Raw genomic sequence first — 13,566 nt, 5'->3', positions numbered from 1 at the left:
TAATGTTGGTGTGTATGAGATGTGTGGACTCCATTGACGTATGGATGTGTGTCTTTGAAGGAGAAATAATGTTGGTGTGTATGAGATGTGTGGACTCCATTGACGTATGGAAGTGTGTCTTTGAAGGAGAAATAATGTTGGTGTGTATGAGATGTGTGGACTCCATTGACGTATGGATGTGTGTGTTTGAAGGAGAAATAATGTTGGTGTGTATGAGATGTGTGGACTCCATTGACGTATGGATGTGTGTCTTTGAAGGAGAAATAATGTGGGTGTGTATGAGATGTGTGGACTCCATTGACGTATGGATGTGTGTCTTTGAAGGAGAAATAATGTGGGTGTGTATGAGATGTGTGGACTCCATTGACGTATGGATGTGTGTCTTTGAAGGAGAAATAATGTTGGTGTGTATGAGATGTGTGGACTCCATTGACGTATGGATGTGTGTGTTTGAAGGAGAAATAATGTTGGTGTGTATGAGATGTGTGGACTCCATTGACGTATGGATGTGTGTCTTTGAAGGAGAAATAATGTGGGTGTGTATGAGATGTGTGGACTCCATTGACGTATGGATGTGTGTGTTTGAAGGAGAAATAATGTTGGTGTGTATGAGATGTGTGGACTCCATTGATGTATGGATGTGTGTGTTTGAAGGAGAAATAATGTTGGTGTGTATGAGATGTGTGGACTCCATTGACGTATGGATGTGTGTGTTTGAAGGAGAAATAATGTTGGTGTGTATGAGATGTGTGGACTCCATTGACGTATGGATGTGTGTGTTTGAAGGAGAAACGGTGGAAGAGCAGAGGAGGAAGATGCAGTCAATGAAGATCACACAACCTTCCACAAATGTCATCGTCTTGCCACCAAAGGTGAGATTTTCATTCTTTTTCCCCCCCCCCAGCTTGTTTTGTGTAGGCTTGCTGTGTTTATTGATTATTTGTTGCAGCTTGAGTTCTGCACTGTTGTGGTGTCGACGTATAAAACCTGAACTAGTGGACTTTTTGCAGTAAAGCAGACCAGGAATGTCTCTTTTGTGCCATAAATAACTTTATTTATTCACTTTTACTCCAACTCTATACAGCAGTCAGCTAGTGGCTCTTTATTGTACATTTTATTGTCAACTTTATTGACATTTTATTGTCAACTTTATTGACCTTTTTATTGTCAACTTATTGAACATTTTATTGTACCCTTCATTGACATTGTATTGTACACTTTAACTTTTTATTGACATTGTATTGTACACTTTGTAGACATTTTATTGTACACTTTTATGTACATTTTATTGTACCTTTCATTGACACTTTAATGTACACGTTAACTTTTTTATAGACATTCTATTGTACATTTTATCGTCAACTTTATTGACATTTTATTGTACACTTCATTGACATTTTAATGTAGACGTTAACTTTTTTATAGACATTCTAATGTACACTTTATTGACATTTTATTGTACACTTTATTGACGTTTTATAGTACCCTTCATTGACATCGAATTGTACACTTTATAGACATTTTATTGTACACTTTATGGACCTTTTTATGACATTTTATTGAACACTTTATTGTACCCTTCATTGACATTGTATTGTACACGTTAACTTTTTATTGACATTGTATTGTACACTTAGTAGAAGTGAAGTGAAGTGAATTACATTTATATAGCGCTTTTTCTCAAGTGACTCAAAGCGCTTTACATAGTGAAACCCAATATCTAAGTTACATTCAAACCAGTGTGGGTGGCACTGGGAGCAGATGGGTAAAGTGTCTTGCCCAAGGACACAACGGCAGTGACTAGGATGGCGGAAGCGGGGATCGAACCTGCAACCCTCAAGTTGCTGGCACGGCCGCTCTACCAACCGAGCTATACCACCGTAGACATTTTATTGTACACTTTTATGTACGTTTTATTGTACCTTTCATTGACACTTTAATGTACAGGTTAACTTTTTTATAGACATTCTATTGTACACTTTATTGACATTTTATTGTTCAACTTTGTTGACGTTTTCTAGTACCCTTCATTGACATTGTATTGTACACTTTATAGACATTTCGTTGTAAACCCTTCTGTACATTTTATTGTACACTTTATTGACCTTTTTATGACATTTTATTGAACACTTTATTGTACCCTTCATTGACATTGTATTGTACACGTTAACTTTTTATTGACATTGTATTGTACACTTTGTAGACATTTTATTGTACACTTTTATGTACGTTTTATTGTACCTTTCATTGACACTTTAATGTACACGTTAACTTTTTTTATAGACATTCTATTGTACATTTTATAGACATTTTTTATTGTGCACTTTTCTGTACATTTTACTGTACACTTTATTGACCTTTTTATGACATTTTATTGAACACGTTATTGTACCCTTCATTGACATTGTATTGTACACGTTAATAAAAAGTTAACGTGTACATTAACATTGACATTTTATTGTCAACTTTATTGATGTTTTATTGAACACTTTATTGTACGTTTTATTGTACACTTCGTTGACATTTTATCGTACACGTTAACTTCTTATAGACATTCTATTGTACACTTTATTGTAAACTTCATAGTAGGACTGCACGATTTTGAGGAAAAAAATTGCTTTTTCACACACTCTTGGCGTTCTCTCCATGAGCTTCAAGAGGTAGTCACCTGGAATGGTTTTCACTTCACAGGTGTGTTTAAAGCTCATGGAGAGAATGCCAAGAGTGTGCAAAGCAGGAATCACACCAAAGGGTGGCTATTTTGAAGAAACTAGAATATAAAACATGTTTTCAGTTATTTCACCTTTTTTTGTTAAGTACATAACTCCACATGTGTTCATTCATAGTTTTGATGTGACTATCTACAATGTAAATAGTCATGAAAATAAAGAAAACACATTGAATGAGAAGGTATGTCCAAGCCTGTACTGTGCATATATATATATATATATATATATATATATATATATATATATATATATATATATATATATATATATATATATATATATATATATATATATATATATATATATATATATTAGGGATGTCCGATAATGGCTTTTTGCCGATATTCCGATATTGTCCAACTCTTTAATTACCGATACCGATATCAACCGATACCGATATCAACCGATATATACAGTCGTGGAATTAACACATTATTATGTCTAATTTGGACAACCAGGTATGGTGAAGATAAGGTACTTTTTAAAAAAAATTGTAAAATGAAATAAGATAAATAAATTAAAAACATTTTCTTGAATAAAAAAGAAAGTAAAACAATATAAAAACAGTTACATAGAAACTAGTAATTAATGAAAATGAGTAACATTAACTGTTAAAGGTTAGTACTATTAGTGGAGCAGCAGCACGCACAATCATGTGTGCTTACGGACTGTATCCCTTGCAGACTGTATTGATATATATTGATATATAATGTAGGAAGCAGAATATTAATAACAGAAAGAAACAACCCTTTTGTGTGAATGAGGAGGGAGGTTTTTTGGGTTGGTGCATTAATTGTAAGTGTATCTTGTGTTTTTTATGTTGATTTAATTTGAAAAAAAACAAACAAAAAAAAAAAAACGATACCGATAATAAAAAAAACGATACCGATAATTTCCGATATTACATTTTAACGCATTTATCGGCCGATAATATCGGCAGGCCGATATTATCGGACATCCCTAATATATATATATATATATATATATATATATATATATATATATATATATATATATATATATTTTAGGGATGTCCGATAATGGCTTTTTGCCGATATCCGATATTCCGATATTGTCCAACTCTTTAATGACCGATACCCATATCAACCGATACCCATATCAACCGATATATACAGTCGTGGAATTAACACATTATTATGTCTAATTTGGACAACCAGGTATGGTGAAGTTAAGGTACTTTAAAAAATAAAAAATAAAAAAATAAAATAAGATAAATAAATTAAAAACATTTTCTTATATAAAAAAGAAAGTAAAACAATATAAAAACAGTTACATAGAAACTAGTAATTAATGAAAATGAGTAACATTAACTGTTAAAGGTTAGTACTATTAGTGGAGCAGCAGCACGCACAATCATGTGTGCTTACGGACTGTATCCCTTGCAGACTGTATTGATATATATTGATATATAATGTAGGAACCAGAATACCGTATTAATAACAGAAAGAAACAACCCTTTTGTGTGAATGAGTGTAAATGGGGGAGGGAGTTTTTTTGGGTTGGTGCATTAATTGTAAGTGTATCTTGTGTTTTTTATGTTGATTTAATTAAAAAAAAAAAAAAAAAAAGATACCGATAATAAAAAAAATGATACCGATAATTTCCGATATTACATTTTAACGCATTTATCGGCCGATAATATCGGCCTGCCGATATTATCGGCCGATAAATCCCTTATATATATATATATATATATATATATATATATATATATATATATATATATATATATATATATATATATATATATATATATGTGTATATATATATATATATATATATATATGTGTATATATATATATATATATATATGTGTATATATATATATATGTGTATATATATATATATATATATATATATATATGTGTATATATATATATATATATATATATATATATATATATATATATATATATATATATATATATATACATATATATATATATATATATATGTGTATATATATATATATATATATATATATATATATATATATATATATATATATATATATATATATATATATATATATATATATATATATATATATATGTGTATTATGATTACTCTACATTTGAATGCAGGTTAATAAGCGAGCATTGTGGTTGTGATTGTCCCTTCAGTCGTGTCCAGATCACGTTTCTACGTCCACCGCCCCCCTGACACCTGCTGTGTCGTCTGTGGTGGAGGCCGCCTCACCTGTACCGGACCTCCTTGGAGACGTCCCCTTCACTTTGTCCCCAGGAGTCCAAGCCATGCAGACGGCATTGTCTTACATTCCTGATGTGCTGCTGTCCAAAGACATGAACTCCAAACTGGCATATTTCCATTATGACTTCACTTTAGAAAAGGCAGTTCTTCAAAATGCATAAATCTGACATCATTGGGTTGATTATCATATTTCGATTGACATTTTATTGATGCCGGACTCCCTTTTATTGTTCACACCACAGGAAATCATAGTCCATCTTGCAACAGTGTCAACTTCAGACGTGGTTAATCTGCATGTGCAAGAAACACTAATATTATTTTTAGAACAAATACAAAAAGACATTCAGGCTCTACCTAATCTAGTATTCATCTATGCATTACTGTACATCAGATGAAGTGACAGTCAAATAGTCAACCATGTCATTGTCATTACCTGCAGATAATATACAAAAAAGTATTTGATCCCCTTACAAAATATGAACAGTGCATCATTTTTATGAACAATAAGACACCATGCAAATAAACACATTATAAATGATATTTGTACTTTGGACAAAAGAATGTAGTATTTAACAGACCTCTACTTTTATGATGACTCACTATCATATGAACACACCGTGCCTTTACACCAGGAGTCACCAACCTTTTTGAAAGCCAGAGCTACTTCTTGGGTAGTGATTAATGCGAAGGGCTACCAGTTTGATACACACTTAAAAAAATTGCCAGAAATAGCCAATTTGCTCAATTTACCTTTAACTCTATGTTATTATTAATAATGAATGATATTTACTTTTAATTGAACAGTTTAAAAGAGGAGAAAACACGAAAAAAAATGACGATTAAATTTTGAAATATAGTTAATCTTCAATTTCGACTCTTTAAAATTCCAAATTCAACCGAAAAAAAGAAGAGAAAACTAGCTCATTCGAATTTTTTTTGAATAAATTTAAAAAAGAATTTATGAAACATTAGTAATTTTTCCTGATTAAGATTAATTTTATAATTTTGATGACATGTTTTAAATAGGTTGAAATCCAATCTGCACTTTGTTAGAATATATAACAAATTGGACCAAGCTATATTTCTAACATAGACAAATCATTATTTCTTCTAGATTTTTCCAGAACAAAAAATTTAAAAGAAATTCAAAAGAGTTTGAAATAAGATTTAAATTTGATTCTACAGATTTTCTAGTTTTGCCAGAATAATTTTTTTGAATTTTAATCATAATAAGTTTGAAGAAATATTTCACAAATATAAAACAGAAGCTAAAATGAAGAATTAAATTAAAATGTATTTATTATTCTTTACAGTAAAAAAAATAAATTTACTTGAACATTGATTTAAATTGTCAGGAAAGAAGAGGAAGGAATTTAAAAGGTAAAAAGGTATATGTGTTTAAAAATCCTAAAATAATTTTTAAGGTTGTATTTTTTCTCTAAAATTGCCTTTCTGAAAGTTATAAGAAGCAAAGTAAAAAAAATAATGAATTTATTCAAACAAGTGAAGACCAAGTCTTTAAAATATTTTCTTGGATTTTCAAATTCTATTTGAGTTTTGTCTCTCTTAGAATTAAAAATGTAGAGCAAAGCGAGACCAGCTTGCTAGTAAATAAATACAATTTTAAAAATAGAGGCAGCTCACTGGTAAGTGCTGCTATTTGAGCTATTTTTAGAACAGGCCAGCGGGCTACTCATCTGGTCCTTACAGGCTACCTGGTGCCCGCGGGCACCACGTTGGTGACCCCTGCTTTACACTGTAATGTTTGTGGACAGTTATTATTGATAGGAATAACGTTTGGTAATCAACTGCAATCTCCCTCATTTATGATATCAGTTCAGCTCCTTTTAGAAAAGTGTATTGTTGTTTACAGTGGAATATACATTTGCATGCCACATAGCCAAAGATGAATGACTTCCTGCCAAGGAGACACATGACTTCCTGCCAAGGAGACACATGACTTCCTGCCAATAAGACACATGACTTCCTGTTAAAAATCTAGGTAGACTTCATGCATGCACAGAATATTAGGACTATGGTTCATGTTCTCTTGTGAAACTAACAAATAAAAGAAAAACCCAAGACTCTGGATAAATGCTTGATAAACACGACAGAGTGTAACGGGCCTGAGATAGAAATCATTTAGTTCTCTGAGATGGCAGAAAGCTTAAAAAACTACAAAAGTTGCAGTGCTGATCTCTGCCTGTAGGAGTCACAAATCGTAATGACGGTTGAACTATAAAAAACATTAAAATTACCCATTTATTTGGTAGAATTGACCCAGCATTGCAGTTAAAATGACCCACCATTTGGATGAAATATATATAACCAATTTATTTGGTAGCATTAACCCAACATTTGAGTTAAAATGACCCAACATTTGGATTGAATATATAACCCATTTGTTTGGTAGATTTAACCCAGAATTGTAGTTACAATGACCCAGTATTTGGTTTGAAAATATAACCCATTTATTTGGAATTTATTACATTTTACATATTTATTACAGAATTGTAACTTAAAAGGGTTGGCTGAAAAAGCTATTAAGGTATGACGCAATCGGCGCCCATGTTAACTACGGAACCGTAACTTAAAAGGGTTGTCTGAACAGCTATTAAGGTACGACGCAATTGGCGCCCATGTTGACTACAGAACCGTAACTTAAAAGGGTTGGCTGAACAGCTATTAAGCTTGAACAGCTATTAAGGTATGACGCAATTGGAGCCCATGTTAACTACAGAACCGTAACTTAAAAGGGTTGTCTGAACAGCTATTTCGGTACGGCGCAATTGTCGCCCATGTTGACTACAGAACCGTAACTTAAAAGGGTTGGCTGAACAGCTATTAAGCTTGAACAGCTATTAAGGTATGACGCAATTGGAGCCCATGTTAACTACAGAACCGTAACTTAAAAGGGTTGTCTGAACAGCTATTTCGGTATGGCGCAATTGGCGCCCATGTTGACTACAGAACCGTAACTTAAAAGGGTTGGCTGAACAGCTATTAAGCTTGAACAGCTATTAAGGTATGACGCAATTGGAGCCCATGTTAACTACAGAACCGTAACTTAAAAGGGTTGTCTGAACAGCTATTAAGGTACGACGCAATCGGCGCCCATGTTAACTACAGAACCGTGCCTTAAAAGGGTTGGCTGAACAGCTATAAAGGGACGACGCTATCGGCGCCCATGTTAACTACAGAACCGTGACTTAAAAGGGTTGGCTGAACAGCTATGAAGGGACGACGCAATCGGCGCCCATGTTAACTACAGAACCGTGACTTAAAAGGGTTGGCTGAACAGCTATAAAGGTACGACGCAATCGGCGCTCATGTTAACTACAGAACCGTAACTTAAAAGGGTTGGCTGAACAGCTATTAAGGTACGACGCAATCGGCGCTCATGTTAACTACAGAACCGTGACTTAAAAGGGTTGGCTGAACAGCTATTAAGGTACGACACAATCGGCGCCCATGTTAACTACAGAACCGTAACTCAAAAGGGTTGGCTGAAAAAGCTATTAAGGTACGACGCAACCGACAACCATGTTAACTACAGAACCGTAACTTAATATGGTTGGTGTAACAGCTATGAAGGTACGACGCAATCGACGCCCATGTTAACTACAGAACCGTAACTTAAAAGGGTTGGCTGAAAAAGCTATTAAGGTACGACGCAATCTACAGAACCGTAACTTAAAAGGGTTGGCTGAACAGCTATTAAGGTACTACGCAATCGGCGCCCATGTTAACTACAGAACCGTGACTTAAAAGGGTTGGCTGAACAGCTATTAAGGTACTACGCAATCGGAGCCCATGTTAACTACAGAACTGTGACTTAAAAGGGTTGGCTGAACAGCTATTAAGTTACGACGCAATCGGCGCCCATGTTAACTACAGAACCGTAACTTAAAAGGGTTGGCTGAACAGCTATTAAGGTACTACGCAATCGGCGCCCATGTTAACTACAGAACCGTAACTTAAAAGGGTTGGCTGAAAAAGCTGTGAAGGTACGACGCAATCGGCGCCCATGTTAACTACAGAACCGTAACTCAAAAGGGTTGGCTGAAAAAGCTATTAAGGTACGACGCAACCGACGCCCATGTTAACTACAGAACCGTAACTTAATATGGTTGGTGTAACAGCTATGAAGGTACGGCGCAATCGACGCCCATGTTAACTACAGAACCGTAACTTAAAAGGGTTGGCTGAAAAAGCTATTAAGGTACGACGCAATCTACAGAACCGTAACTTAAAAGGGTTGTCTGAACAGCTATTAAGGTACTACGCAATCGGCGCCCATGTTAACTACAGAACCGTAACTTAAAAGGGTTGGCTGAACAGCTATTAAGGTACGACGCAATCGACGCCCATGTTAACTACAGAACCGTAACTTAAAGGGGTTGGCTGAACAGCTATTAAGGTACGACACAATCGACGCCCATGTTAACTACAGAACCGTAACTTAAAAGGGTTGGCTGAACAGCTATTAAGGTACGACGCAATCGGCGCCCATGTTAACTACAGAACCGTAACTTAAAAGGGTTGGCTGAACAGCTATTAAGGTACGACGCAATCGACGCCCATGTTAACTACAGAACCGTAACTTAAAGGGGTTGGCTGAACAGCTATTAAGGTACGACGCAATCGACGCCCATGTTAACTACAGAACCGTAACTTAAAAGGGTTGGCTGAACAGCTATTAAGGTACGACGCAATCGGCGCCCATGTTAACTACAGAACCGTAACTTAAAAGGGTTGGCTGAACAGCTATTAAGGTACGACGCAATCGGCGACCATGTTAACTACATGGTTTCTTGCGCAACAGCTATAAGGTATAATGCAATCGCCGCTCGTGTTGATCACCAAACCGTATCTTAGAATGATAGGCTGAACAGCTATAAGGTATGATGCAATCAATGCTCGTGTAAATTACCAAATCGTAACTTATGATGTTGGCTGAACATCTATAAGCTATGATGCAATAGCTGCCCGTGTTAATTACCAAACCGTAACTTAGAATGGTTGCTGAACAATTATAAGGTATGTTGCAATGGCCACTTATTAAGGAAGGATGTGACATCACACATACAAAAAGTCAATATGCTACACATATTGCAGGGTTTGGTGAAAGCCCAAAAACAAATGATTTATATATATTTTAGAGATAAGCAAAACCTTAGTGCAGTGGTCCCCAACCTTTTTGTAGCTGCGGACCGGTCAACGCTTGAAAATTTGTCCCACGGACCGGTGTGGGGGGGTTTGTATTTTTTTTATTTTTTTTATTTTTGTTTTATTTTTTTTACATAAATAAATACAATCATTTGTGCTTACGGACTGTATCTCTGCAGACTGTATTGATCTATATTGATATATAATGTATATATTGTGTTTTTTATGTCGATTTCATTTTTTAAAGGCCTACTGAAACCTACAACTACCGACCACGCAGTCTGATAGTTTATATATCAATGATGAAATCTTAACATTGCAACACATGCCAATACGGCCGGGTTAACTTATAAAGTGACATTTAAAACTTCCCGGGAAATATCCGGCTGAAACATCGCGGTATTATTACGTATGCGTGTGACGAAGTCCGAGTAACGGAAGTTATGGTACCCCGTAGAATCCTATACAAAAAGCTCTGTTTTCATTTCATAATTCCACAGTATTCTGGACATCTTTTGCAATTTGTTTGATGAACAATGAAGGCTGCAAAGAAGACAGTTGTAGGTGGGATCGGTGTATTAGCAGCGGACTACAGCAACACAACCAGGAGGACTTTGTTGGAGCGCTAGCCGTGCTAGCCGCCGACCTCACCTTGACTTCCTACGTCTCCGGGCCGCCAAACGCATTGGGTGAAGTGCTTCGTCCTTCTGCCGATCGCTGGAACGCAGGTGAGCACGGGTGTTGATGAGCAAATGAGGGCTGGCTGGCGTAGGTGGAGAGCTAATGTTTTTAGCATAGCTCTGTGCAGTCCGGTTGCTAAGTTAGCTTCAATGGCGTCGTTAGCACAGCATTGTTAACCTTCGCCAGCCTGGAAAGCATTAACCGTGTATTTACATGTCCACGGTTTAATAGTATTGTTGATTTTCTATCTATCCTTCCAGTCGGGTTTATTTATTTTGTTTCTATATGCAGTTAAAGCAAGATGCTATCACGTTAGCTCGTAGCTAAAGCATTTCGCCGATGTATTGTCGTGGAGATAAAAGGCACTGAATGTCCATTTCGCCTTCTCGACTCTCATTTTCAAGAGGATATAGTATCCCAGGTGGTTTAAAATACAAATCTGTGATCTACAATAGAAAAAAGAGAGTGTGGAATCCAATGAGCCAGCTTGTACCTAAGTTACGGTCAGAGCGAAAAAAGATACGTCCATCGCTGCCTCTCAAGTCCTTCACTGTAACGTTCCTCATCTACGAATCTTTCATCCTCGCTCAAATTAATGGGGTAATCATCACTTTCTCGGTCCGAATCTCTCTCGCTCCATTGTAAACAACGGGGAATTGTGAGGAATACTAGCTCCTGTGACGTCACGCTACTTCCGGTACAGGCAAGGCTTTTTTTTATCAGCGAGCAAAAGTTGCGAACTTTATCGTCGATTTTCTCTACTAAATCCTTTCAGCAAAAATATGGCAATATCGCGAAATGATCAAGTATGACACATAGAATGGATCTGCTATTCCCGTTTAGATAAAAAAAAATCATTTCAGTAGGCCTTTAAATTCATCACCAGGCAGTAGTTGGTATTTTGTGGTTTATTCTCAAAGCTTTGAAGACACACGTGAGACCAAATCCAGTACAGAAGCGTTCCCTAGCCCAGTCTAGATCGATCTCCCAAAACCCCGGAACTCCTGTGTTCTTCCCTCTGTCCCTCGCTCCCACCCTCGTTGTTTAGACTACTCCCTGAGTTATCTCTACTCTCTGCACTCCTGCTAGAAGGCCGACACCTTACTTTGCAGAATAGAAAGAAGGAAGAATACTAGCTATTTTGTAATATGACTATGGAAGGAAAGAAGTAACACTTAAATATGGATATATGGAAAAGATCTGGTTCCATCAAGTGTGATAGAATTTTTTTATCTTGATAGATTGAAAATTAACACCAATGAGTTGACTGATGAACTTTATCACGTAATTTATTCAGAAAATATAAATAACGACAAATAAATATAGAATACTATTAACCGCTACATGTACGTTTAAAAAAAACAACATCATGATTTGTACAATTTCAGAATGTGCTTGTTCTATTTTTAGACAAAGAAAAAAATCTGAAGTTGTCTTTATTTTTAAGTTATTGTGCCGTGATTTTACCTGTCCGGCCCACTTGGGAGTAGATTTTTCTCCATGTGGCCCCCCCATCTAAAATGAGTTTGACACCCCAGTGGTAAGACATTGATGATGGAAAGAAAGTTTCAATAAATATATACACTGGACAGTACAAACAAATGAGCTATTTTTTATTTATTTTTATTTTGTATTAATATTATTTATAGGGATGTCCGATAATGGCCTTTTGCCGATATCCGATATTCCGATATTGTCCAACTCTTTAATTACCGATACCGATATCAACTGATATATGCAGTCGTGGAATTAACACATTATTATGCCTAATTTGGACAACCAGGTATGGTGAAGATAAGGTACTTTTTAAAAATAATAATAAAATAAGATAACTAAATTAAAAACATTTTCTTGAATAAAAAAGAAAGTAAAACAATATAAAAACAGTTACATAGAAACTAGTAATGAATGAAAATGAGTAAAATTAACTGTTAAAGGTTAGTACTATTAGTGGAGCAGCAGCACGCACAATCATGTGTGCTTACGGACTGTATCCCTTGCAGACTGTATTGATATATATTGATATATAATGTAGGAACCACAATATTAATAACAGAAAGAATTGGGGGGAGGGAGGTTTTTTGGGTTGGTGCACTAATTGTAAGTGTATCTTGTGATTTTTATGTTGATTTAATTAAAAAAAACAAAAACAACAACGATACAGATAATAAAAAAACCGATACCGATAATTTCCGTTATTACATTTTAACGCATTTATCGGCCAATAATATCAGCAGGCCAATATTATCGGACATCCCTAATTATTTATTAATATTTAAAACTCTATCATTTGTTTTCTTTCCTTTTTGTTGAAAGTGCCATCTGTTGAGTGAATTATAAATGTATGTTTGTTGTTCAATAAACAACAACAACAACAAAAAAAGCTTATCTTTGCTTCACTTCCTGTGTTTAAACGTTACAAAAGGGAAATAATGTCACTTTTGTAAGACATTGATGATGGAAAGAAAGTTTCAATAAATACATACACTGGACAGTACAAACAAATACTAACCCCGTTTCCATATGAGTTGGGAAATTGTGTTAGATGTAAATATAAACGGAATACAATGATTTGCAAATAATTTTCAACCCATATTCAGTTGAATATGCTACAAAGACAACATATTTCATGTTCAAACTGATAAACATTTTTTTTTTGTGCAAATAATCATTAAATTTAGAATTTGATGGCAGCAACACGTGACAAAGAAGTTGGGAAAGGTGGCAATAAATACTGATAAAGTTGAGGAATGCT

At 35.1% G+C, this 13,566-nt stretch overlaps 1 protein-coding gene across 3 annotated transcripts in view; it reads left to right on the top strand.

The window, feature by feature from the left end:
* The window catches only part of LOC133635921 (UBAP1-MVB12-associated (UMA)-domain containing protein 1-like), a 13,961-nt gene extending 6,252 nt beyond the window's left edge, over positions 1–7,709 (top strand). For 2 of the 3 annotated variants that reach the window (XM_062029384.1, XM_062029383.1), the window contains exons 3-4: positions 787–872; positions 4,874–7,709. In XM_062029384.1, the coding sequence (XP_061885368.1) occupies positions 787–872; positions 4,874–5,122 (335 nt within the window). In that variant the 3' untranslated portion in view covers positions 5,123–7,709. The remainder of the gene's footprint in view (positions 1–786; positions 873–4,873) is intronic. The other variant, XM_062029381.1, reaches the window with a different exon arrangement.
* Positions 7,710–13,566: the final 5,857 nt, after the last annotated feature.

This window comes from Entelurus aequoreus, linkage group LG20 (genome assembly GCF_033978785.1).
Source record: "Entelurus aequoreus isolate RoL-2023_Sb linkage group LG20, RoL_Eaeq_v1.1, whole genome shotgun sequence".
Classification (NCBI taxonomy): Eukaryota; Metazoa; Chordata; class Actinopteri; order Syngnathiformes; family Syngnathidae; genus Entelurus; species Entelurus aequoreus.
The sequence above is the reverse complement of the archived record's forward strand: the minus strand, read 5'-3'. Positions and strand labels throughout refer to the sequence as shown.